Source organism: Canis aureus, chromosome 8 (assembly GCF_053574225.1).
Source record: "Canis aureus isolate CA01 chromosome 8, VMU_Caureus_v.1.0, whole genome shotgun sequence".
Lineage (NCBI taxonomy): Eukaryota > Metazoa > Chordata > Mammalia > Carnivora > Canidae > Canis > Canis aureus.
The window spans coordinates 52,068,856-52,096,302 of record NC_135618.1 but is presented as its reverse complement, the minus strand read 5'-3'; the positions used below and the strand labels follow the sequence as shown (position 1 = coordinate 52,096,302).

Sequence of the window (27,447 nt, the reverse complement as noted above, 5' to 3'; positions counted from 1 at the left end):
TTTATAATTTCATTGTGCCTCTTTCGCCATGCTCTTTCATTCCCTCAGAATCTGAAAAAAATCCTTCCAAAATCGACTGAATTCAGCCTCCTGAACTAATACTTACCCACTGAGACTCTTGTGAGCATAAATGAGATAATGCATGAAGCATTTGCTAGCACAGCCCCTGGAACATGGTAAGCGCTCCACAAATGTGAGCTATACTCCCTAAGCGCTATTAATTCCTCCCACGAGAATGTAAACCCCAGGAGAGCAGCGATCCAGGCGGTCCCACGCACGCGTGTGTCCTGAGCGCCTGTGTTTGCACATCTTGAACAAATAAGCAATCTAAACGTCCTGCCCCTGCAAGGCTCGCTGGGCAGTTTCCTCAAGGGCAGAGTGAAGAGTCACCAAGATCCCCTTCCAGCCCTACAACCCTGCGACCGCTCTTGTGTTCCACCCTCCTTTCTGGAGTCTGAAAAATCTTGGTTGAAGTCCCGACCCCAGAATAATCCCAAGCTATTTTGGAACGTGAGCCTAGCGCCTGGGCCCCCCTCCGTTGCCATGGCAGCGGCCCCGCCCTCCCCGCCCCCCCCCCCGCCCTCCCCGCCCCCCCCCCGCCCCCCGAGCTCTGCAGATCCCCGGCCCTGATTGGCTGGACGGCGGGCTCCCTCTCCGGATGCGGCCGCCGCCGCCATTGTGCGGCGCTGGTCCCCTAAGAGGGCTACCTCTGTGGCGGGTGTCGTGGGCTTTCGCCCCAGCTCCTCGCTCTCTTGTCCGGGGAGCCCGGCGGGCCCGGGACTCCCATCCGTGCCGGTGCGGGCGCCGGCATGTGGCTGTGGGAGGAACAGGGAGGCCTCCTGGGCCCCTTCTCCTTCCTGCTGCTGCTGCTGCTGCTGGTGACGCGTAGTCCCTTCAATGCCTGCCTCTTCACCGGCAGCCTCTACCTCTTGCTGCGCCTCTTCAGCTTTGAGCCCGTGCCCTCCCGCAGGGCCCTGCAGGTGCTCAAGCCGCGGGACCGGGTTTCCGCCATCGCCCACCGCGGCGGCAGCCACGACGCGCCCGAGAACACGCTGGCGGCCATTCGGCAGGTGAGCCCCCCACGCCTCGCGCCCCTCCGCGCCCCCTGGAGGGAGGTGGGACCTTCCGAGGGTCCTTGCTGGGCCCTCCGAAGGTTCCCCCGTATTCTCATGTTAGCCTTCCCAGGTCCCACTCGTCCCCAAGTGGCTGGCCCTCGGTCCCTCCGAAGTCCGAAATCTCCCAACTCGTTTCTAGATCACCGCGAATAGCTACATATTTGCCCTATGCCAGGCGCGGAGGGTACAGACGGGAAGAAGGGTCCCTGCGAAAGCGTGCGTTGATTGGAATGTGGGAAATCGGCCTTCAACAAGGAAACGCATGAATGAGATGACTTTTAAGAGAGCGAAAAAGTGTAATGAAGAAAAGGGGTAACGGGATAAGGAATGACTGGGAGGAGGAGGAGGACTAAGACTATTCTAGATAGGCTATTCTAGACCATTGTAGATAGAGAAGTCTCCTCGCAAGACGTGACCTGGACTGAAACTGAGATTATGAGCCTTGGATTTGGAAGAAAGGTGTCTCCGGGAAAAGGGAATAGCAGGTGCAAAAGTCCAGAGGTGGGAATAATGTTGGAATGTTCAGGTAACAGACACTATGCAGACTGACTTCAAGGAACAGAACAAAGACTGGCAAATGGAGCAGGAGATGTGGCCCAGGTTAAGGTACGGTCGCTGTGGTGGTTGATTCTATTCTAAACGCATCGCATTCACAGGAGATGGCTTGGCTTGTACTCCAAATTATCCAAGTCATCCTCTTATCACCTTTTTCTCCAAACACACAGTTCATACCAAACAACCCTGGCAGCTAGACTCCCGAACAATTTCTGCTTCTCTTTTTCACAAGGCTGTCCTAAGACTCTTGCTCCTTCCAAGCTCCTGGCAGTCTTTCCTGACTTCATAATAATGATAGTTGGTGTCGGATGAGGGATTTTCAGCTTTATATGCACTTTTGCATCTGTGGAAGTACATCTGACCCTCACATATCTTTGAGACGTTATTTTAACATGGAATGGGTAGGAAAACTGACTCAGATACACACAACTCTTAGAATTCAGGATTCCGAGCCCCAGGGCTCATTGTCAGAGATTAGGCTGTGTTCCAGGACGTAAAAACTTTGAACTTCTTGTCCAGCTAGGGACAGACAGTATTACATAATGAGCAAGTTACTTAAGATCTCTGTGTCCCAGTCAGAGTTCTGAGTAGGGTGGGAAAGGAAGGCAGTCTAGACTTCTCTTCACTCTCCCCCACCCTGACCTCAGTTTCCCTATCTATAAAATGGGGATAATACTGGTACCCACCTAATAGATTGTGATTCAATGAGGTAGTCCACAGAAAGTGCTTAGCCCGTGAGAAGACCTCCACAAATGTAAGATCTTTAGGCCAATAATCTAAAGATGGCTTCATTTTTAAAATCATCTCAGTCTAACAGTAAAAAAAAATGAAGTCTGAAGAAGGCAAGGAGTCAGGAAGGCAGCTTTTAATTTGTGGAGGATATGGGATCCCTGGGTGGCTCAGCGGTTTAGCGCCTGCCTTCGGCCCAGGGCGTGATCCTGGAGAGAGACCTAGGATTGAGTCCCATATCGGGCTCCCTGCATGGAGCCTGCTTCTCCCTCTGCCTCTGTCTCTGCTTCTCTCTCTGTGTGTCTCTCATGAATAAATACATAAAATCTTAAAAAAAAGAAGCTTGTGAAGGATAGCTGATTCTGTGTTTGCAAACCAAGTTAGACTTCTTTCTTTTTATTTTTAAAGATTTATTTATTTGAGGAAGTGAGCAAGCCCACCAGCCAGGTGATCCAATATCTTTATTTTTAAATAGAAAGCTAGAAAAGTTGCTCTGTCTCCCTTCTGTCACAATAGACCAAGGGGAAGAGTGCCTAGCTGGCTCAATTGGAAGAGCATGCCACTCTTGTTCTCAGGGTCATGAGTTCAAGCCCCATGATGGATGTAGAGATTACCTGAAAATAAAATCTTGATTACCTGAAAATAAAATCTTAAAAAATAAATAGAACTATAAAGATATTAAAGAATGTATTTTACGTTCTAACTTAAACTGAGGTCAAGTGAAGTAACATAGCTACACAGAAGAATTGTCACGAAAAGAAAGATTATATTATAGGGGGAAAAGTACATAATTGTCACTGGCTTCCATTTCAAATTACCTTTATGTAAATTGCCTTAAAGTATAACTCCATGTTAATTAAACACAAAAGACATTCCTAAGTATTTATCAATGATCAGGTTTGACCAGGAACATCATTAACTACATATAAATCATACTAAATGAGGAAGTATGTACATGAGCTACACATACACCTAGAGTGTTTCATATCCTGTTGTGTTGCAAGGGAATTAAAGCTAATTTTCGGGATCCCTGGGTGGCGCAGCGGTTTGGCGCCTGCCTTTGGCCCAGGGCGCGATCCTGGGGACGCGGGATCGAATCCCACGTCGGGCTCCCGGTGCATGGAGCCTGCTTCTCCCTCTGCCTGTGTCTCTGCCTCTCTCTCTCTCTGTGACTATCATAAATAAATAAAAATTAAAAAAAAAAAAAAAAAGAAAAAAGCTATTTTCCATTCATGTCTTGTATGTTTAGGTTGTGCATGTCTTTAATATATGTAATAATGATAAAAACTATGCCAAGTTCATGGTCTTAAGACGAAGTGAATTATGATAATTCTTCTTATTCACCTATAAAATCATTATGGATGAACTTTTTAGCTGTAACAGAATTTAGCTGTTGAATACAAACTGTAGAAGACAAGGTCACATCCTCCTTCTTGACTTCAAAAGGAATATGTAGTTTATTTCCATCAAAGTATGTTTTTGGTCCTGTTTTCCTCCCTTTGTATGCAGCTCATAATTTATATTCTCAAATATTTTACTATGTAAAAAATCAGGAAAGACATTCTGAGAATGGTAGAATTTCTAATAGATTATACAATAGATACAGAAGGAGAAACTTGAAAGAGATGAAATCGATGTATTCCAAAAACATACATGATTATTAACAGTGACAGAGGAATTAAATTATACCCACAGTCCATCCTCCACACAGGAGCCAGAGTGCAGCTTTAAAAGTATAAATCAGATTATATACTGCCTTGTTTAAAATCCTCCAGTGGTTCTCTATTGGAATTAAATAAAATCCAGACATTTTTTATCTTATACCTTTCTCAAAACCCCTGCTCCCATTTCAACCACCCTGGGTGTTTGTTAGGATGCTTTTGGCTTCATGTAATAGAGACTCAAACTTCAAATATGTAAGGGGGCTTACTATCTCACATAACAAGAGTATGGGAGAGAGGTGACTTCCACAATGGTTTATTTAGCTGTTCAGTTTATAATCATGGAGGACTCAGGTTCTGTGGCTCAATCTGCTCTGCCACCTGCAGCGTATTTATGCTAGCCTTTGTTGTAGTTGCCAGCTGGCCAATGCAGCCCCAGACATCACATTCTTAAACACCACCATCCAATCTCATTCCCTCATCCATATGCTTTTCCCAGAAGTCTCCGTTACACACAGAGAGAGGGTTTGAAAATAGTTCGCTTACTCTAATCAATGGGGCAAAAATAGGTCTCTACCAGCGGGGAAGAAGAAAGGAAATAGATTTGAGTGGACAATCAACAATTTGTGCCTCCATCCTACATTGTGGTCTTTGTGTGGTCTTGTACTGTGTACTTGCTGTTTCTTCTGCTCAGAAAACTCTTCCCCTGAATCTTCATATGGTTAGCTCCCTCTGATCATTGAGGTCTCAGCTCAGATGTCATATTCTTAGGGAGCCCTTCCTTGACTGCCTTGCCTTAACCTTCATATTACCCTCTGTTTTCTTTTTCAAAACATTTATCACTATCATCATTTACATGTAACATATTTGTAATCTGTTTTTCCCTACTGAAATGTAAGATCTGTGATCCTTTTCTTTCTTGTTCACCATTCTCTCCTCACTGCTTAGAACAGTGTGCCTCATATCTAATACACACTCAATAAGTATTTGTTGGAAAGATTGTGATGTACTAATAGCCAATAAAGCATGAGAAAAGATACTTATCATTATCAGTCATCAGGGAAATGGAAATCAAACCAACACAAAATACCCATTAAGGTGGCAGTAAACAAAAAGACAATAACAGGTATTGACGAGGATGTGGAGAAATTGGAAACTTCCTACACTGCTGGTGGGAAAAACAGTGGCAATTCCTGAAAAGGTTAAACACAGTTATTCATTCGTTCAATCCAGCAATAGTTTTATATATATAATCTTTTTTAAAAAATAAATAAAATAAAAAATCATATAAATATAATGAAGTAGTTAAACCAATACTTTTTAAATCAATGTTATCAAAGTGTAAGTTACATTAATAACAGACATTTTCAGTGTACAGTTTGATGAATTTTGTTTTGTTTTTAAGATTATCTTTTTTCACGAGAGACACAGGCAGAGAGAGAAGCAGGCTCCATGCAGGGAGCCTGATGTGGGACTTGATCCTAGTACTCCAGGATCATGCCCTGAGCCCGCTCAAGGGCTGAGCCACCCAGACATCCCTGTTTGATGAGTTTTGATGAATATATACACCTGGCTAACTACCACTTTAATGCATTTCCATTACCCCAGAAAGTTCCTTTGTGCTCAATGGAGTTAACTCCCAACTCACACTTCTGCCTCAGGACAACCATTGAACTACATTGTGCTATTCTATTATTAAACTATCAGTATAGTTTTTAAATAAGTTTTTTCATTTTAAATAAAATTTTAATAAAATTGCAGTATTTTTGTAAGCCAGTTTATGTGAAATTTGAAGAAAAAATACTATTATAAGGAATTTCTCTAAGTGAAAAGATGAGTGTGAATTGTATACTAATATGTGAATTTAAAACAGGAGTTTATCTTTTTGCCTCTATACCTGGAATAACATGAAAGTTTGATAAAGCTGAGTGCAGTCATTAGAAGCTTTTGTTTTGGGCCTTAATAAACTATTCAGAAAAAAACAAATAAATGAACTCACTAATTAATCTTCCTAAAATTCAGTGTCTCACCATTGTTATTTTTTATGTTTAACCAAATAGAGATGTCCCTAATAAGTACAAAAATAATTGACCTACTTACAGTGCTGGCATCAAGGAATAAGGATAACATTTGTGTTACAGTGAGAGAGATGCACTGTGAATACTGAAAGTGTGATGTTGTTTTATGTCTTAAATGATAAAACCCATGATGATTTAACAGTGCATTCTTCTGTCTTTAACTTAGAGAAGATATCTTAATCTTATAAAAAAAGATATACCTTTTAACCAGTATAAGATGTGAGCACTACATTGTAATGGTTTTTTCACTGAGATGTTTTTCTTTTTAATTATAATAGTTGGGATGCTTGGGTGGCTCAGCAGTTGAGCACCTGCCTTCGGCCCAGAGCGTGATCCTGAAGACCCGGGATGGAGTCCCACATCGGGCTCCCTGAATGGAGCCTGCTTCTCCCTCTGCCTGTGTCTCTGCCTCTCTTTGTGTGTCTCATGAATAAATAAATAAAATATTTGAAAAAAAAATCATAATAGTTTATGTTGAGTGCCAACCTTGAGGCAGTCATCAAGCTTGGTAATTTACATGCATAATTTATGAATCCTCACATCTCTTAAGATCATTAGAGAAGTATCTTTTTTGTTTTTTAAGATTTTATTGAGAGAGAGAGCATGCGTCTGTCCATGCAAGTTGAGGAAAGGGCAGAGGGAGAGAGAGAATCTCAAGCAGACCCCACTCTAAGGGCAGAGCCTTATGCAGAGCTCCATCCCACGACTTCAAGATCATGACCTGAGCCAAAATCAAGAGTCCCTTAACTGACTGAGCCACCCAGATGCCCTGAGAAGTATCATCTTAAAAATGATGAAACTTCTCCCTCTGCCTATGTCTCTGCGTGTCTCTCTCTCTCTCTCCCTCTCTCTCTCCCTCTCTCACATGAATAAATAAATACATATTTAAAAAAAAAAGATGAAACTGAGTCTGGAGTATGGTAAATAACTAGATGACACAGCCAGTTAGTGATAGAATTGGGATTTTTTTTTAGAGGGGAAAATCTTGGTCATAATGTGAAAATCAAAAAAGCTCTAAAGCTTGGAAGAAAATAGAGTTGTATTGGGACACCTGGGTGGCTCAGTGGTTGAGTATCTGCCTCCAGATCTGGTCATGATCCTGAGGTCATAGGATTGAGTCCCACATTGGGCTCCCTGCAGGAGCCTGCTTCTCCCTCTGCCTGTGTCTCTGCCTGCCTCTCTCTCTCTCTCTCTCTCTCTCTCTCTGTCTCTCATGAATAAAATAAATTAAATCCTTTAAAAAAATAGAGTTGTATTATATTTTTATAAATGGGGGTAGGAAAGAATTTAAATAAAATAGAATAATCTGGGAATCCCTGGGTGGCTCAGCAGTGTAGCGCCTACCTTCGGCCCAGGATGTGATCCTGGAGTCCTGGGATCGAGTCCCACATCAGGCTCCTTGCATGGAGCCTGCTTCTCCCTCTGCCTGTGTCTCTGCCTCTCTCTCTCTCTCTCTCTCTCTCTGTGTGTGTCTCTCATGCATAAATAAATAAAATCTTAAAAAATAAAACAGAATAATCTGTGCCCATAAAGGACATGATTGATAAATTCAACTGTATTAAAATTTAAAATGTGTTAAAAAGAACACAATAAATAACAATGGCTAACAATTATTGAATGCTTTCTGTGCACTAGTACAGAGTTGCATGTAGTTTCTGGGTACTTAAGCCTGTAAGAGAATTACAGAGGAATGATGCACATCAACTTTAAGCTGGAAAGGAAGGGGGAGAAATTTCACTATATCCGTAGTGTCAGTAGTAAACATAGTGCTTAAGAATGCAGCCTCTAAAAAAAAAAAATGCCGCCTCTACCATGTTACAGTTTGTACACCCTAGAGCAAGTTTCTTAATTTCTCTATTTCCTCATTTGAAAATGAGAATCTTGGTACTACCCAAGGGTGGTGAAAATTAAATGAGTTGATACATTTAAAGCATTTAGAATAATGCATGAGACCATATAGAAAAAGCTCAGTATATAGTGACCACTATGTTTCAGGTCAGCAAGAAATTGAAGTAAATGTGGCAAAATATTAACATCTGTTAAGTCTTTTTTGCTGTATACTGCTGTGTATTTGCATAATTTAAAATTTTTTTTAATTTAAAATCTTGATCATAATGAGTATTTCAGGTCTTCATTGTGACAGAGAAGGCAAGGAAGCAAACGCTGGGTAGTGTATCTCAGAGAAACATACTCAAGCTCTCTTTTCAGATAAATTCTAGTAAACCTTATCTTGCTTACCAGCTTGCTGGCCAACAGCCAGTGCTGCTTACATAAACAAAGTGTAGTGTCCCCTAGAAGCAGGCTTGGTGTTTTGCTACAGAGTGTAATGTTAAACCAACAAAAACCTGACTCCTCTTGTTTATGCCAAAGTAGTGCAATATACAGCTAATCAGCAAACACAGGGGACTCACCAGAGATGCTGTACCAAGCAGAGTGGAGGTGAACAGTGGAATTTGTCTAAATATTTGTAATTGTGAGCCATTAATAGCCCATGAGGTTAAAGCAACCAGAGAAAACTTAAGTTCCAGAAACTTCCCCCATCTACTACTGTGAGAATGGGAAGAATGGGGAATTGGAAGTGTTTGAGTGTGCAAGTTGAAGTTTATCAATAGGAAAAGTAGAAACTGAGTGAGTTATTATTTGGTACAGGAAGGAGAAGGAATCAGTAAGAGAAGCTATGTGTTGGTTATCTTGATCATTTAAATTGTAAAGTGGTATCTGTGGCCACTTGCCATTAATATTGTTGATGTTTTTGTTAAGGCAGCTAAGAATGGAGCAACAGGTGTGGAGTTGGACATTGAGTTTACTTCTGATGGGATTCCTGTCCTAATGCATGATAACACAGTCGACAGGACGACTGATGGCACTGGTCGATTGTGTGATTTGACATTTGAACAAATTAGGAAGCTTAATCCTGCAGCAAATCACAGGTTAAGGTAAGTAGTTCCTTGTCACTTAAATATACCTTTCAGCTTTTGTTGGGGATCACATAAAGATACTGGCACCTGCTAAAGACACTGGCATCTTCTGCTCCAGGAGAATTGTTTTGTTGTATTCTGTTTTGAACTGAATACAGGTTTCCCAGGTAATGAGCAGGGTGCCAGGAACAACAGAAATATGGCATGGATGTTTTTCTGGAAAAACATCCAGATTTGGTCTGGGAATTATTCTCAAGACAATACTCTGTCTGGTCACTAACATTAGTAACATTAAACAATTACTTTGTGTTATCATATAAATAAATTTTATATATATGTATATCAGAACTAATTCTATAAGATATTCCACAAGAAAAGGGTTCTCGGATTAGCTGAGATCAAGTACTATATTCTAGATGTTTCTTTTAGGGATAAACGGTCCATATCAATCAGTTATTACCTTTAATGTTTGTCAAACATATATGAGTACAGAACCCTCACCATTCCCACCATTAACAACTATAAACACGTTAGAATGAGTATACTGGGTAATATACTTTGGAATGTGGTTATCTAAATCCCTCTCCTCTTTGTAATACTGAAAAACATGTGCTCACTGTTAGTCATGTTGTATCACTTCTCTGGAGAATGGTCAGTATTCCTTGAGTATTAAATTTTCAGCCTAGTGATTACATTATAGTACTCCCTAAAAGATTATTCAGATTTTATTTTCCTAGGATCTGACAGAAAAGTCAACCAAAGGAAATTATACTTTAATCTAGAAAAAGTACTGGTAACACTTGAAAGTTCTGAGTGCAGGCTGCTGGAATTGCTCTTTACAATCATCATAGTTCATTGTTTGGTATCTGTGAGGGAAAGGCTGATCTTAGTATTACAGTGACATTGCAGCTAACAAGAGGTCAGCTTCCAAGTCAGCAATTAAAGCAAAAAATGCTCAGGGTCATCACCATTCTTAAAATCCTTTAAGAAGGCATGATACTGTGGATAGATCATCCAGGCAGAAAATCAGTAATGAAACTCTCTTGGTCTTTGAACGACACATTAGATCAGAGGGACATAACAGATATACGTAGAACATAATATCCAAAAACAATAGAGTATATATTCTTTCAATTGCACATGGAGCATTCTCCAGGATAGATCACATGTTAGGCCACAAAACAAGTCTCAGTAAGTTTAAGAAGACTAAAATCATATCATGCATCTTTTCTGACCACAACAGTATGAAACTAGAAATCAATCACAGGAAAAAGCTGGAAAAAACACAAGCATGTGGAGGCTAAATGACATGCTACTAAACAACCAGTGAGTCAACAAAGAAATCAAAGAAGAAATTAAAAAAATATATATGGAGACAGATGAAAACACAATAGTCCAAAATCTTTGGGATACAACAAAAGCAGTTCTAAGAGGGAATTCATAGCAATACAGGCCTACCTCAAGGAATAGGAAAAATCTCAATCAGACCTTACTTACAACCAAAGGAACTAGGAAAAGAAGAACAAAGCCCAAGGTGAGTAAAAGGAAGGAAATAATAAAGATCGAAGCAAAAATAAATGAACAAGAGACTAAAAAGACAATAGAAAAGGTCAATAAAAAAAAATCAATGAAACCAAGATGTGATTCTTTGAAAAGATAAATAAAATTGATAAACTTTTAGCCAGACTCCTCAAAAATTACCTGTAATAATCCTGGAAATCCATGGAGGAGAGAAACCACTGAAAATGTTGGCATCTATCATATAAACTGCTACCCTTAAATAAAATCCAAACCCTGAGTTCTGTTCAATGTCTGAAATCTTTAAAAAAAAAAAAAAAACAATTATTCATTCACTCATCAGTATGCCTTAAAAAAAATTCACTTTTCCTTATAGTCCAGTGGATCTTTTTTTTTCTTTTTAATACTTTATTTATTTATTCATGAGAGACACACAGAGAGAGAGAGAGGCACAGACACAGGCAGAGGGAGGAGCAGGCTCCATGCAGGGAGTCCGAGGTGGGACTTGATCCCAGGTCCCCAGGATCACACCCTGGGCAGAAGGCGGCACTAAACTGCTGAGCCACCCAGGCTGCCCTAGTACAGTGGATCTTAAAGAAAAGAGTATGTGAAAAATTTTAAACACATAAAAATCCTCTAGACAGGGAAGGGAAATCAAATGAGAAATATCTTCTAGGTAACTACTCCATTACTATATTATACTATGTCATTCTACATAGGTTTTGTTGTTGTTTGTTTTACTACTTCTAATCTATATTGGAAAATACACATTAAGAACTAATTAAACACCTTTCTAATTTCAAAAAAAAAAGGTGCAATATTGGTGTCAATATACCAAAGATATCTTAATGTCTTTAACACAGCCAGTCTTTATCGTACAATTGGAACTCGCTGCCATCTCTTTGTTTAAACACCAGGTGAAGTCATTGGCTTGTGTTTATGGACCATGTTGTAGGAAAAATAGGTATTTTCTCTAGAATTACCCTCACTATGGTGAGATGCTCATCCTGAGAGGAGAGTATGGAAACTAAAACTGGCCAAGGGAATAGCAAAGGCATGTCTCATCTCTCACTCCCAGGGAATAGGCATTGAATAGAATGGCTGGCAAAATTGCCTGTAGTATTTAAGTTATCTTTATCTTTTTCTTTTTAACCAAGATATTACACTTGAAATTAAATAGTTGGATAAGCATAAGTTAAATCATGTAAAGTGAAAAAAAGCTAATTATATATCAGGCACTTAACTATCCTTTTCTTTATCAGAAAATTATGTATAGACAATTATTTGTTTTGAACAATTGTACTTAAGTGCACAACACAATGAACAGATTTATGTATTCTAGGAATTTCTCCACAAGTTTTGTTTTTTTTTTTTTTTGTTTTGTTTTGTTTTGTTTTGTTTTCTGCACAAGGTTTTATAGGGCAATTACAGTCTTAAATTTAAGTCTCAGGTTCTCCAGAGGTGGCATTATACTCTTCCCTTTGGTGAGTAGAGTTACTAATTATATTAAAAATCTAATGATTTCCTAAAAATTAAGTGATTTTTCTTGTTACTGTTCTTTGGTCAAGGGTATCTGTAATCTGGTTCAAAGACATAAATTATCCTTAGACTTCTGTACGCTTAAAGAAAAGTTAGAGGAAACATTCTTTCCTGTTGGTTGGGAGACATTTGTCAAATGTTTCACTAAATTTTTTTCTTTTTCCTGCAATATATTATTCCTTTCCCCTCTCTTATAGGAATGATTTCCCTGATGAAAAGATCCCTACCCTGAGAGAAGCCGTTGCAGAGTGCCTAAACTATAACCTCACAATCTTCTTTGATGTCAAGGGCCATGCAAACATGGTACAGTTTATGCCATAGTCTTCACTTTTTTGAAAGGACATCTTTTTTAATTGCTAGTCATTTCCAAAATTAACTGTAGATTTTGCTTCTTACCCTTCTTAAATTATTTTTACAAACTATATTTGAATATTAAAGTTTACAATGCAAAAATCCACATCTTTTAGGAAATAGTAAATTATGGAACTCTTAACCTTTGATGCTACCCTTGAACAACTCCTGACATACAACTGATACAAAATAGAGAGTGGGGTTTCTCTCACTTGCACAAATAGCATTTACTAAAGATATTTAAATAAGGCATAAAGAGGCATTTCTTGAATAAACCATTCAACTAACCTTGTAAGAAAGAATTCAGGAGTTAGACTCAAGACCAGTTGCGGTTTCAGATTGGACAACATACTGACTTTAAAGAGAACTCCCATATATAGATTTTTTGATAGCTGTTAGGATATTTATCTTTTACTTAGAGTTCTCTTCCCTGTATGATTTCTTTTTTTTTTTTTTTTTTTTTTATTTTTTATTTATTTATGATAGTTACAGAGAGAGAGAGGCAGAGACACAGGCAGAGGGAGAAGCAGGCTCCATGCACCGGGAGCCCGATGTGGGATTCGATCCCGGGTCTCCAGGATCGCGCCCTGGGCCAAAGGCAGGCGCCAAACCGCTGCGCCACCCAGGGATCCCCCTGTATGATTTCTATCCCTTATGTACAGTTTTGTTATTCTATGATTTGAGTAATTATATTTTTATGATAAATTATTATAATCTCTTCAAATGCATATGGCATTCCAAAATAAAATTTGTTTAAATTTTAGAACATATACTTTTATTCATAAAAACATATTGTTGCAATGGAAATCAATGGGAAAATACAGTTTAGATTACATTTGTTCACTTATAATCAGCTTTTCAAGTACAAACACTTTTTTTCTGCATTTGGACAGCTTATAAGTATTTTCCCCCTTGCAAGTTGTTATCAGTAATAAGCCATCTGCTGGTAGAGAATTCTGATGTCTGTTTGTTTTATTCATCCTGGGATATGAGCCTAAGTATATATTCTAACCTGAATATAGAGTTGTTAAAACCTGAAATAAGAGCCTAAGTATATATTCTAACTTTAGCACAGTAAACACTCATTTCTGAAAAAAGGAGACTGGTGCTCTGGCTCATTTATCAAGCTGGTACATCCTGATATTCTGATACATAGTTGTATATATCTAGGCTCTCCAGTTGGCCTGCATCAGAATCACCAGGAATACCTATTAAAAATATGAATTCCTGGGCCATATCACAAAGAAAAGAAATTCTGAAAATGTCTAGGGTCAATGAACATGTATTTTTAATGAGCACTTCAGGTTTTGTTGATGATATTGCCCATGCTGAGAACCCTGATAGGTACATTTCACCCACAGTGTACTGACCTTCATGCATATTCCCTTAGAATAAAGGGGGGAATAAGAAGAAAAAAAATTTTTTTTAATCCAGCTATTTGAGCTTTCTGGTTGGGTGCTCACAGACAGTTTGGGCAACGTTAGAACTTAGTGACCAAAATGGTAGTGTAAAGGAACAAGTGTAGCAAATTGGAGATAGTAGAGCACAGGAGCCAAAATCATGGCCTTTGGCGTCCAACAGATGGTTTTAAACTCTTTCACTTGGTACAATGTAAACTTAACCTTGATGTGCATCAGTTTCCTCATGGGGAAAATGAGAATAATAAAAGAAATGATCCTATGGGGTTGTTAAAAGAATTAAATAATGTGGGTGAAGAATCACATACAGGGCATATGTTAGTTCAGACAGCGAGAAAACACCTTTGGCTCTTTAGCCCATGCTCTGTCACATTAGTGAAGGGGAAACAGGACATGAGTAATTTCTATGTTCTTCTTTCTTTTTGGGAATGCATTTTGTTGCTTACATTTGGTTATAGGTATCTGGGACTTTGCAAAATTTAGTGATATTTCAAGAATTATTATATAGTGACATTACATTCCCCCTAATGCCTAGTCACTTCTGTTGTTAGCTGCTATTGATGCTCAGTGGCCAAATCTGTTAATTCACTAAGAGGTTACAAAATGTCACTATTTTAGTTCTATCATTTCTTCTTCATTCCTTTAGCTGGACTAGTACAGAAAGAAACTTCTCTTCACCTTGGGAAGCTCTTCCCAGTTCCCCCCTTGTCCCATGATTTCTGCCTCCATGTTGGTGATGAATGCCATTTCCTTTCAGTCCCCTGGACTGAGAACATCTACCCTTAGTAGTTCCCAGGCTGGTTGACTCATGCTTCAGCCAGGAAAGACAGAGGGTGATAGAGTTGTGGGTATAAAAGGACTTTTCCTAGTAGCTAAACTGGGATATAGGGAAAAAGTTTAAAATTTTGCTTCCAGCCTCAACTGGCCTGCTGCCTGCCATACATTCCAAAAAGTATTTTGTTGAGCCTCTCAACAAAATAGTAAAACAACAGTACCCCCACTTTCTTCCCTGTCTGCTGTAGATGTCAATTTAAGAAGTATCCCAATGGATAATGGAATCTACCAATATTCCTTTCAACATCCTTATATATTAGTAAAGTTCTGATTTATTCCATAGGGTTGTACTTAGTATATAATAGTTATTGGCTGGGACTATTACATTTAAATACATGAATCTCTCTGCTTTGCAGGCTACTGATGCTTTAAAGAAAATATATCTGGAGTTTCCTCAACTATACAATAATAGTATCGTCTGTTCTTTCTTGCCAGAAGTTATCTATAAGGTAAAATTCAGCATTTGCGTTGTACATAATACTGTGTTAGTTGATGGTGATAACAGAAAGGGCCAGGTAAGCATAAGATAGATGCCTGTTAAATGGAACTGAATTTCATTCAGTTAAATTCCTCTTTTAACAAAAATTCAAATAGAATGAACTCATACCCTATTTTAAAATACCAAGATTCCTCTTTAAGCTCCTTTTATATTGTTTACAGGCTCATTCAGATTACTTTAGTAAACATTTTCAGGAGAAAAAATTATATAGCTCTTCATTTCACTAAATAACAGACTATACCTTTAAAAAAAATGACTTCGTGATGGAGAATTTTTTTTTTACTGTTTAGTTATGTGATAAGCAAATAAATGCTAATCTTTTCTTTTACTTACCAGTTTCCAAGGTAATGTGTTGGTTCTGTAGCATTCTTCAACAGTGACCAACAGAGTGTACATTTAAAATTTTACAGTAAGGGTGGAACCTATCCAGATATAAACTGTCATTAAGATGAATAGGGTCATGGGGGACATTTGAATCAATGTTTCCCAATCTTACTGGACCACAGAGGCCTTCAAAATGTTTGCTACGTTGTCCAGAGGAACACAGAGCACAGACTGAAACATCCACATCTTCCTATTTCTCCTTGTCCTTCCCTAACCCCTGCCCCTACTTCTCTGCTCTCTCTCCTCACTTCCTTCTTGCCCCACTTCCCCACTTCAACGACTCTTGCTCAGCCATTTTCTCTAGAATCAAAAGCTAACCAGCCCATCTGGAGATGATCATGGTTCCGTCTTCACAGAGTTCTAATATACTTATCTCTGGCCAAAGTTTAAATTGATAACCAGTTGAAAGTTTATTCTTGTACATGAGAATTTGACCCTGAAATTATAGTTTACTCATTTTAAAGGTAAGGATTTCGTGAAGGAAGTGTTCTCATTTATACTGCATATTAAATGCTTTACATCCATTACATTATTTACTCAAAGGATTTAGGTCTACTTAGTAGACATGGAGAGGCAGGGGACCATTATGGCCACTTCATCAGAATGAGTAAGTACATTGACTAAATCTAAAGAAAAATAAGAAGTTTGGATTTAAGATACGATACTTATTTTAATTTCTAAAATTCCTTTTCAGATGAGACAAACAGATCAGAATGTAATAACAGCATTAACTCATAGACCTTGGAGCCTTAGCCATACAGGAGATGGGAAGCCACGCTATGATACTTTCTGGAAACAGTCCATGTTTGTGGTAATGGACATTTTGCTCGATTGGAGCATGCATAATATCTTGTGGTACCTGTGTGGAATTTCAGCTTTCCTCATACAGAAGGATTTTGTATCTCCGTAAGTTGGAAGGTTTTTTTATATTTTCCTGACACATTTCCTGAAATGTTCTTCTTGGAAAGGAAGAATTAACAAAGTGGAGAGCCTGGATTGAATTTTACCCACAAAGCCCTCCATGCCTTTTTTTTTTTTTTTTTTTTAAGGTTTTATTTATTTATTCATGAGAGACAGAGAGAGGCAGAGACACAGGCAGAGGGAAAAGTAGGCTCCATGCAGGGAGCCCGATGTGGAACTCAATCCCAGGATCAGGCCCTGGGCTGAAGGCGGCGCTAAACCGCTGAGCCATCTGGGCTGCCCCCTTCATGCCTTTATTAAGGTACAGTGCTCCTGGCTTCTTAGGTGGGAAGAATTCAGGCATACTTCGCTGTTTCCAAAATAAGTTAATCAAAATTCTTACTTTTTAGTGCACTTTTAGGGAAAAAAAAAAAACTAAAAAAAATAAAAAATAAACCTGCCAAACTGTGATGAAAGAAAGAATACATGCCCTTGTGATTGGCTTCCGTTGAAAACCAACATAGGATCCAGAGCAGAGTCACAGTGAAAACATCTTGTGAGCGCCTACCTTATTCCTCCCACCTCTCTTCCTGCTCTGCTCTACATTAGAGGCTTTGCTCCATTGCTTCCAAGAAAACTTTCCATTCCCAAATGCGCTAGCAATCTCTGACCTTTATTGTGGCAGTTTTATAGCTGTGTATTTTAGCTGATTAGAGTTGTTAGTTACGTATTTTTTTCAGGCATGTGTGCATTCAAGTCAGTCAATATTTGTTGCTTACAGTATTGCAAGGTATATTAAGGAGCTGAAAAATGTTATGGTAAGAAAACCATGGTCTGCCCTCATGGAATTTATAGTCAAGTAGAAGAGATATTTGCTCATCAAATTAAAATCTAAATATAAAGTTACAACTAAGATATATGCTCTGTAGAGAGAACAGTGTACATATACATATACTGTGTAATTTGACCTAATCAGAGGAATCATCCCCAAGGAGATAACAACTAAGCTAAGATCAGAAGAACAAGTTGGGGAATGGGGTGGTAGGGTAGACAGCCAAGTAGAAGAGGAAACATGCAAAAGTGTTAGGACAGGAAGGAGCCTAGATCTTTCAAAGAATTGAAAGAAAATCCATATCCTATCACCGAAAAGGAAGCGGGGAGTGTGGTATAAGATGAGGCCAAAGAACAGGTGGGGATAAGCCAGCCAATATGACTTTTGGGGGGGGCGGGGTGGTGGTGGTGGAGGATATCTTTAGAAGTCACTGAAGTGTTGTAAGCTGGAACAATTTGGAGGAGGTTCTGGTGCTGGGTTTTGGAACACTCCCTCTGATTGCATGCAGAGGCCAGTTAAGAGGCTCTTTGGGGCACTGTTAGTACCCATTGAATACCATATGTAGTGACCATTATAGATACCTAGAACAACTGGTCCTTATTCTAACTGGATTGGCTTTTCCTCTTTCTTTAGGGACTACTTGAAGAAGTGGTCAGCCAAAGGCATTCAGGTTGTTGGTTGGACTGTTAATACCTTTGATGAAAAAAGTTACTATGAATCCCATCTTGGTTCCAGCTATATAACTGACAGCATGTTGGAAGACTGTGCATCTCAGTTCTAGAATTTTCCCCCAGGGAGGAAACGTGGGTACAGAAATTGCCTGTTGGCCTCATGCAGGGATACCCAAATACCCTTTGTGCTAGCCCAAGCCCTGGAGGATCGGGTGGCTCACACAAGCAATAGTTGGTATTTGCATTTTTACCTGAACCAGAGCAAAACCTGGTTTTGCTTTCCTTGCTCCATGGAATGCCTGAGTTCAACACCATTGCTCTTGAAAATCCGGGTCTGCAAAAAGGCACAACAGCTCCTGCCCCAGCCTAGCTGAGGCATACACTGAGACCCAGTGAGGATAGCACAGATTGAGTTGTACAATTTGGGGATGCAGATGCAAATGCATGGGAAATGCATGATCATTCAAACTTGACACTTTAAAACTTGACACATTTATGTAATATACTTATTTAAAATATTTGTATTCAGCTACATTATCAATGTACTAGAGACATCAAACTTGTGACCGTACTAATAAAGTCATTAAAAAGAGCGCTAAGGGAAAACTGTGTACCAAGCATCATGTCCTGAGAGCTAAGGAATTTAGGGAAGCTTCTCTCTGCAATCCAGGGACCAGAGGCAAAGAAAATGGTAGGTAAGTCTTCATACCAGTCCAAGGCATTGTTTATGGTATCTTGAAATAGCTACAAACCACTAGAGGGTAGGGTTAAGATCATTGGGGCAACTCCAATAGAACTGCAAGAGACATCCAAGAACATCTAGGCTTATCCTCCTTTTACAAATGAGAAAACTAGAACCTGTGGAAGGAAAAGATCTTTCTCAGAAAGACATAGCTGGTGACATAATACATTGGGCATGGAGCCTGCTTAATATTCTGCCCCTACCCACTTGCATGTGTGTTCTCGCTCTAAAAAAAAAGAAAAAGAAAAATTGAGTCTTCAAAAAATTGCAAAGCCATCTGTCCCCTGTAGCTGTCCCTGCTCCCACCTTTCAGCCCCAACTGTAGTCTTGACCTGAGTCTTGGTCATGACTTACCTCCTGAGCCCCAGTAGGTCACCAGCCTCACACTCAAAGCAGCCAAACCACCAGTCCACACAGCTAGATGGCAGTGAGAAACATACTGAGTTTTGCCACAGTTAGTGTCAGTAAGGGCATGATAGATGGGGCTTGGGACATTTTCCATCAACATTTACAAAGAAATTTTCCTGAATCTAAAAATTGACAACAGGACAATGACTTACCAATGAATGGAACAAATACCTAAACTGTGTACTTCAGTGCCACACTATGACTAGAATGGCAGGAGGAGGAGGGGACCAGAAAGACCAAACATGTCTGCAGATTGAATCCCCGCTTTGGCGAGCAGACTGCACAGCAACCAACAAGGAAGGGATTCTCTTGGCAGGGAAGTGGGAGCAGTACAGAGTTAACATCCCTTCTGTTTTGGGAAGACCTCTTGAGAGCCAAGAGTTCTCTCTTTCTTGACCTTTGTCGCAAATCCATATTGCCCTTGACTCTGGCCCAATAAGGACTTAGATCCAGCGCCAAGATGGTGGGTCCTTGAAGCACTGGGGAATTTGGACAAAGAAAGAAGGTGTTAGCACTACTATTAAGCACTTGAAGACTAGTATAGGGATTAGAAGCAGAATTTGGGATCAGGGAAAACTAAATCCAATTTTATGTTTAGCAACTTAATAGCTCTATGACCTTGGGCAAGGTTTTTAATTCATCTCTAAAATAGGGGCAGAATTGGTGCCACCTAGGGGGTGGCTGATTAAGTGAAAGAGTACATGTAAAAGGAAGGTGAAATGTTACTGATAACATTTATGGATTCCCTAGCTTGTACTAGACACTTTCAAATGCTTTCCATGTGTCTGCAACAATACTAGGAGGTTGCTACCATTACAATCCCACGGTATTTTTTTAAAAGATTTATTTATTAGTCTAGGGGCTGGGGTACACAGGGAGAGGGAATCTCCAGCAGTCTCCAAGCTGAGCACGGAGCCCAACACAGGGCTCAATCTCACCACCCTAAGATCATGACCTGAGCTGAAACCAAGAGTCAGATGCTTAATCAACTGCACCACCCAGGCACCCCACAATCCCACTTTACAGCGAACGAGAGCAAAGCACAGGGAAGTTAACTTGCCCAAAGTCACACAACAGTAATAGTGTAAGGATTTGGCCAGGTGATACAATTCCAGAACTCACACTCTACACCCCTATCCTAACCCGTAGCAAGGACTCATTAATGAGAAACCATTTAGGGATGCCTGGATGGCTCAGCCTGCCTTTGACTCAGATCGTGATCCTGGGATCCCGGATCGAGTCCCGCATCAGGCTCCCTGCATGGAATCTGTTCTCCCTCTGCCTGTACCTCTGCCTCTCTCTCAGTCTGTGTTTCTCATGAATAAATAAATCTTTTTCTTAAAATGAGAAACTTAATCATTCCCAATACCTATTATGCTGCCTGTCACATAGTAGATGCTCAATAAATGTTGAAGGACTGAATTCTGGGATAGCCAAGTGGAAACTTCTTGAGGACACTTGAGGTACAGACCTAGTATGAAGTGAGAGTTGTAGATAAATGATTCAGGATTCCACAGCATTAGAGGGTCATCTGAAGTCCTGACAGATGACTTCTGTCTGTTGGCCTCATGCAGCATTCTTTCCAAGAAAGTCAATACAGATAAAAATTCCACCCTCTGCTGTTCATTCAACTGCCCCTCTGCCCTCAGGATGCCACCGACAGGTAATAGGAAAAGACTACCTCAAAAGACAAGAAATCCACTCCTGATACAACAATACTCATTTTCTCATTTGGAGATCAGTGTCTGTAATCCTGTTTTGACAAGAATTTCACCAAGACGTAAATACTCCATTTTTATTAGAAGCAAATTTCTAATAAAATTATACTTACCATTTCCTAAAGTAGGAATAGTATTTCAAAAGAACAATAAACCACAGCTTTGGGGACAAACAAGTCTGAATTAATGAAGTTTTCCAAACACCCATGCAAACCTTTAGCTTGGAGTGACAGTTACTATACTGCAAGGTGGGTTCGTTTCTTCGATCACAACCACTGAGTGTGGATGACCTTGTATGTTCTATTATCAAGCTAAATTATGCTCAAAATCTAATTTTGATTAAAGTCTGATTAGCAGAGTATTACCAAATAGTACAAAGGGGTTGGAGATCAGCTAGGCACAATGGTTCTGAAAAGACACTGTCCTTTGAGACATTTATTCGATATCAGCCTCTAAGGGGTAACTTGTTAGAAATGCAGATTCTTGGTGCCTGTCTCAGAACTAATGAACCTGAAACTCTGGTCCACACCCAGGATCTGTTTCAACAAGCCCTCCAGGTGGTTCTGATTCTTGCTCAAGCCTGAGAAACACTAAGCCAGAGAAAAACCCAAAGTTCTCAATTTTCAACTAGCTATGAGACCTTAGACAAATCACTTAACCTATGTGTGCCTAATTTTTCATCCATCAAATGGAGATCATATTAGTACTAATTGACTTAAAGCAATGTTATGAGGTTCAATGAGGGGGGGAAGAAATGCAAGTGATTTGAAAAATGTGTTAACAGTATATAAGATACTGTTACGAAGATAAAAATTAAAAATGTGGAAGGTGCTCTAACACCAAACTACTCAGGCCCCATCCCTGACCTCGTAAATTAGAATCTGCTTTTTAATAAGAACCCAGGCAATTGAGGTGGGCAAAGTACTACACAGGGGTCAGGTGTTACTTGTACGGGGCAGGTGCAGTCATGGGCCAAGCCAGAAGGGCCCCTCTGTTCCACACCTGAGCTTCTCTCCTCTGGCCATCTGACAGTTGATCAGATATGTAAATGTTCCGGAAAAGTTCCAACTTTAAGGATTTAGGGAGGTATCTGTGAAGTGCTACTGTAGTGAGTCAGGAGCTGACTCCTTACCACCTGTCCTTAATTCAAAGATTATAAAAACATGTCAGTCATATGCTATTTTAGTTGCTCCTTTTGTAATTGAACTTCAAACAAAATCATCTCATTGCCTCAAAAAATGAAATGGGCCATTCACAGCAACCAATTAAAGGATCAGATCCTACAGAAATTTAAAAGTCTACACCTTTTTTTATACTTAAAACTATAGGGGTTATCCAACTTTCAAGTGATTGTTGGAAAGCATATGTTCATTTTATCATCTTGTACGAATTAAAATAAGGGTTGGAAGAGGAGGATGGAGACTATTCCCTAACGCAATCTTCTTTTTTTTTAAGAAAAAGATTCATTTATTTAAGTGAGAGAGCACATGAGCACGCAAGCATGGTGGGGAGGAGCAGAGGGAGAGAAAGACAAAGTCTTAAGCAGACTCCATGCTGAGTGCAGAGCCCAACACAGGATTCAATCTCACAACCCAAGATCACAACCTGAGCGGAAACCAAGAGTCAAGCACCCAACCGACTGCCACCTAGGTGCCCCTCCCTAATGCAATATTCTGAGCTATTTGCATGTCCAGTGGCTTTTATAGTCAGGCAAGTTTGGGAAGAAGTACAGCAGCTCCCCCTAACCCATCCCAGGGTGGATGCCTGAAGCCCTGGATAGTATCAAACATAGTATACTATTTTCCTACCATACACATTTATGATAAAGACTAATTTAGAAATCAAGCACAGGGGATCTCTGGGTAGCTCAATGGTTTGGCGCCTGCCTTCAGCCCAGGGCATGATCCTGGAGTCCTGGGATCGAGTCCCACATCGGGCTCCCTGCATGGAGCCTGCTTCTCCCTCTGCCTGTGTCTCTGCCTCTCTTTCTCTCATTAATAAATGAATAAAAGAAAAAGAAATCAGGCACAGTTAAGAGAATAGCAACACTATACAACAATATGCTGGTTATGTGAATGTAATCACTCTCAAAATATTGTCTGGTATTTACCCCTCTTGTGATGTGATGAAATGTCTATGTGATGAGATGAAATGAGGGGAGGGACGTAGGTGCTGTGACAATTGGATACAATTAGGATACCACTGACCTCTTGATTTCCTGACAACTGGTCAGAAGGAGGATCATCTTCTTCCCAACTGCAGTTGACCATGGGTCATTGAAACTTGAAAAAATGAAACCATGGATAAGATATTCCAGATCCTGGCTCACAATTTCTCAGCCCTGGCTTTCCATGGAAACCATTTGGGGACCTTTAAAGAAAAAGTAAGGTGCTTGATTTAGTTGGTATAGACTGGGTCCTGGGCCTGGCTGTTGTTGGTCAGCTCCCCTGCAATTTGAGTGCAGCCGGCACTGAGTGAGCCGGCATGCCTAATGGGAGGCCGTGAGAGGACTGGAAGAGAGTTGACCCCTATTTACAGGACTGAACTGTATTGACCCCAAATTCATACACTGGAAATCTGAACCCCCCTCATACCTTAAAATGTAACCATATTTGGATATATGGCCTTTAATTAGGTGAATAAGTTATATTAAAGCCATTAGTGTGGGACCTAATTCAATTTGCCTGGTATCTTTATAAGTACAAGAAATTTGGACACATAAAGGACACATAAAGAAAGAAAAAAAAAAGATGTCCATGCAGAGGAAAGAGTATATGAGGAACAGTGTAAAGGTAACCACCTGCAAGCCAAGGAGGCATCAGAAGGAAACCAAAACTGTGGACACTGACAAGGAGCATGGACTTCCCTGCCTCCAGAAATCTGAAAAAATTTGTGTTAAGCCAGCCTGTCTGTAGTATTTGGTTGTGGCAGTCCTAGCAAGCCAATACATTCCCTATCTCAAGCCCAAGTTTTTTGTTGTTTCTTTAAAGATTTTATCTATCTATCATCTATCTATTTATCTATCATCTATCCGGGAGAGGGAGAGAACAAGCAGGGAGGAGGGGCAGAGGGAACAGAGAAGCAGGCTCCTCACTGAGCAGGGAGCCTGATGTAGGGCTCTATCCCAGGATCCTAGGATCACAACCCAAACCAAAGGCAGACATTTAACTAAGCCACCCAGGTGCCCCTCAAGCCCAAGTTTTTTTTTTTTTTTAATATTTTTTATTTATTCATGAGACACAGAGAGAGGCAGAAACATAGGCAGAGGGAGAGATAGGCTCCCTGAAAGGAGCCCAATGTGGGACTTGATCCCAGATCCTGGGATCACGCCCTGAGCTGAAGGCAGACGCTCAACCGCTGAGCCACCCAGGCATCCCAAGCCCAAGTTTTAAAAGCATCCTCACATCCAAATGCGTGTGAGACCTACAGACTAGATCTTTCTCCTTTGTTTACACCTCCAGGAGAAGCAGAAGTTGACACAAGCAATGGAGGCAAATGGAGAAGCATTCCAGATATAAGCCCTTACCAGATGGTCAATAGGCAAAAATTCTACTTTTGGAGGGAGTTCATATTTCAGTGTAGAAGCCAAAGAAGCACAAGACAGCTTTAAGATGACACAAAGGGGGGAAAAATCACTTCAAACATCAATTCAGTGGGCTCCCTTCATTGACTCTACAGACTCTGTCTTGACTTGTTCACTGATTTGTTCACAACTACTTGGCACATATTTGTTGAATGAATGAATAAACACTTCTAGCAACTACTAGCAGAGAAGAAATTAACAATGAAATTTACTTGATGAAATGAGTTAACGAACAAACAAGTGAATGAAAATGTGAATCGACTGAGCATTGATTGGATGCTTGTGTTTCAAATGCATGTTAAATGCTTTCAAAATTCAGTTCCAACTATATTTCATCATAGTGATTACTCAAGAGGAGACTTCTCCCCTAAATAATTTGGTCAATTCCACCTTTCTGCTAGATGCTTCAATTCTAAGTACAATCACATGCCTTGTGAATCATTCAGCAAATCTGCACAATAATGCTATATGTTGGGGCACCCGCCTGGTTCAGTCGGAAAAGCATGCCACTCTTGATTTCAGGGTTGTGAATTCAAGCCCCAAGCTGGGTGTAGAGATTACTTAAATAAGTAAAATATTTTTAAAGGAATGGTATGTGTACATATGTGTGTATATACACACATAGGTATATATTCATTCCACACACACACATATATATACATACATGCTTCATGCATCACCACTGGTTTCATCTTTGATTCAACATAAGGCTTTGATGGTGACTCATGTATCAACCTCACAGGGGCAGAGTCCCAGTCCACACCCACACCCATCCCAGTTCAACTCCAAAGACTCATACGTGATATGCAATAAAGTTTGTAAACAAGACCTCTTGTATTTCTCTGTTGGGAACATGGGGTGGGATATTTGCAGTTCAAAGTCACGAACAAAGCAGGTTCCCCAATTCAGAGGTTTCACATCCCTAAGGATCCCCATTTTATTCAGGCTGGACTATTTGAGCACCAGTTTCCAAATCTTTGCCGGGTCTGAGAGGAGAGATTTCTAAGGACCAACAATTCATATGCACATCTCTTAAAGACTCAATAAATAATTCCCAGGTTATCTCTTCTGGGTTTCTGTGAACCAGTTTAAATGTTACAATTGTCTTTATTTTAAAATCCCAAATATTTTTTCTTGGAAAATCCAGGTATAAAAAACCAGCAGGCAATGGCCAAATCTTCTTCAGTTTATACATTGTGGTCAGCTTCCCACTCTGGCTAATGGCTTGAATTCCCCTCCTGGGAAGCTCAGAAAGGTTCAGGTGTCACGGAAGAAGCTGCTCCATCTTTATCTTTTCATTTGATTGGTGTCTGGCTGCCGCAACAAACATCACGCCTTTGGATTCTCTTCTTGAACTGAGCGCCTAAATCGCAGGTCTAGGTTGGACCCAGAAAAGAGAAGTTAGCACTCTTATATGTCTGTGAGGGAAATATCAAATTCAAGATCCCATGGCTTCTCATACCTCCTGCCTTCTGTTAAGTTTCTGCAATTTTCTCCTTGAACTCCCATCATTGAGTGTCATCAGTAAATGCTACCCCAAAAAGATGAATGGGTTTGTTTGTTTCCTCCCCAGTATTCATTCCCTTCTGACCTCAGCTCCAGATTTTCCTTGGGAAGCCACCCTTTCTCATTCTCAGTCTCTGTGATCTGTTTGGTTGTAGCACCTCTATCTACAGATCTCTGATCTGGCCGATGAAATCACATTTTCATGGCCGTGGCAATTGGTTCACAGATGCGCACATCACCCAGTCAGATCCAATGAAACACATCAAGAATTCTGGGCCTCTCATTCTTTCCCACTAGACTTCCATCTGAGAAAGTACAAGAGGCTGATAAAAGTGTCTTGCAGTTGTTAGGAAGAGCCTTTTCAAGAAAGGAGCTAACATAGAAAAGTATGGAACAGAAAGAAACTAGGTTCCAGTAACATATTGTGAGTCTCTGCTTCTGGTAACACCTAAAGCAAGAATTATTCTTGGAATTTTTGCTAAAAACAGCTTCAGTTGGTTCTTCTAATTGACAGAGTAACTGATACATGAAGTGGTTCTGACCCTCTTCCAAAACCAAATGATTTTGGTTAAAGTAGGTCTCCTTCAGTGCCGGTTACTCACCAAAAGCAGCATCATGTTCTTTGACATACAAAGCTCCTGGTTGCTGAAAGGAAATAAAACAGGTGGTCTCATCACTGGAAAGGAATGTAGACTCGGGTCCTATTGCATAGTTGGTGGGATTTGTGAACTGCCACCATTTTAAAATTTAAGATGTGACAGATGAAAACCAAGGCTTGGCCATAGACATAGCAAACATGCTTTGTTGGTCTTTTAGGGAAAGTGATTCTATTAATTTATTCATTCATTTCACAGACATTTACTGAAAATCTACAATAAGCTAGGTAATATATCAGGACCCAGGGCTGTAAGGGTACAGACAGGGTCTCTGCCTGCACAGGAACTAGAGTCAGACCTCTAGACCCCATATCTACATCATGCTGATGGTATTAATTTGCACAAGTAGTAAATGGCATGGCAGTCTCTACTGACAAGATCCTAACTTCCAAAACTAGTAGCATTTGAATTACGGTGGATTTACTGTCTATCCATATTTTCCAGAACACCAAAGAAGCCAGCAAGAACTTTGGACTTATGGCAGGGTTTCAGACATGTCTTATATCCTCTTGGTAGGCATGAAATTGATAAAATCTTAACAGCATGATATGGTAATATCTATTAACAGTATCATGTACATGCCCTGTGGCAAAAATACTCACATAAAAGCAATTTAAAACAAAAATGTTTCATTATACACTGTTTTTAGTATTAGAAACAAAAAACCTAGAAACCACCCAAATGTCCAAATACGTACAGACTGAAACAATGCTGGAAATACAGTATTGTGATGAGGGATGGAGTTAGGATACTATGTGTATAGTACAGCCCCACTTTTCTAATAAATGAATAAACAAAAGTGCTAGTATATGCATGTATATTTGCAGATGCC

At 40.1% G+C, this 27,447-nt stretch overlaps 2 protein-coding genes across 8 annotated transcripts in view; one reads left to right on the top strand and one right to left on the bottom strand.

Annotated features, from left to right (window-relative positions):
• Window positions 1-640: 640 nt before the first annotated feature.
• Window positions 641-25,281, top strand: GDE1 (glycerophosphodiester phosphodiesterase 1). Of its 4 annotated transcripts, none has more exons than XM_077906787.1 (6): window positions 641-1,070; window positions 8,899-9,074; window positions 12,311-12,416; window positions 15,073-15,165; window positions 16,294-16,505; window positions 16,649-17,947. In XM_077906787.1, exons 1-6 carry the CDS (start codon window positions 810-812, stop codon window positions 16,764-16,766), a joined length of 966 nt encoding a protein of 321 aa, XP_077762913.1. In that variant the 5' UTR covers window positions 641-809; the 3' UTR covers window positions 16,767-17,947. The 4 variants fall into 4 exon arrangements, with proteins under 4 accessions (XP_077762913.1, XP_077762914.1, XP_077762911.1 ...); XM_077906788.1 differs by lacking the exon at window positions 16,649-17,947 and adding an exon at window positions 24,332-25,281 and having other exon boundaries at window positions 642-1,070; XM_077906785.1 differs by lacking the exon at window positions 16,649-17,947 and adding an exon at window positions 17,965-18,608 and having other exon boundaries at window positions 645-1,070.
• The window catches only part of TMC5 (transmembrane channel like 5), a 65,749-nt gene continuing 63,565 nt past the window's right edge, over window positions 25,264-27,447 (bottom strand). For all 4 annotated transcript variants that reach the window (XM_077906782.1, XM_077906781.1, XM_077906783.1 and 1 more), the window contains 2 exons: window positions 26,562-26,604; window positions 25,264-25,829 (listed from right to left, as the gene is read on the bottom strand). In XM_077906782.1, coding sequence (XP_077762908.1) covers window positions 25,783-25,829; window positions 26,562-26,604 — 90 coding nt within the window. In that variant the 3' untranslated portion in view covers window positions 25,264-25,782. The remainder of the gene's footprint in view (window positions 25,830-26,561; window positions 26,605-27,447) is intronic.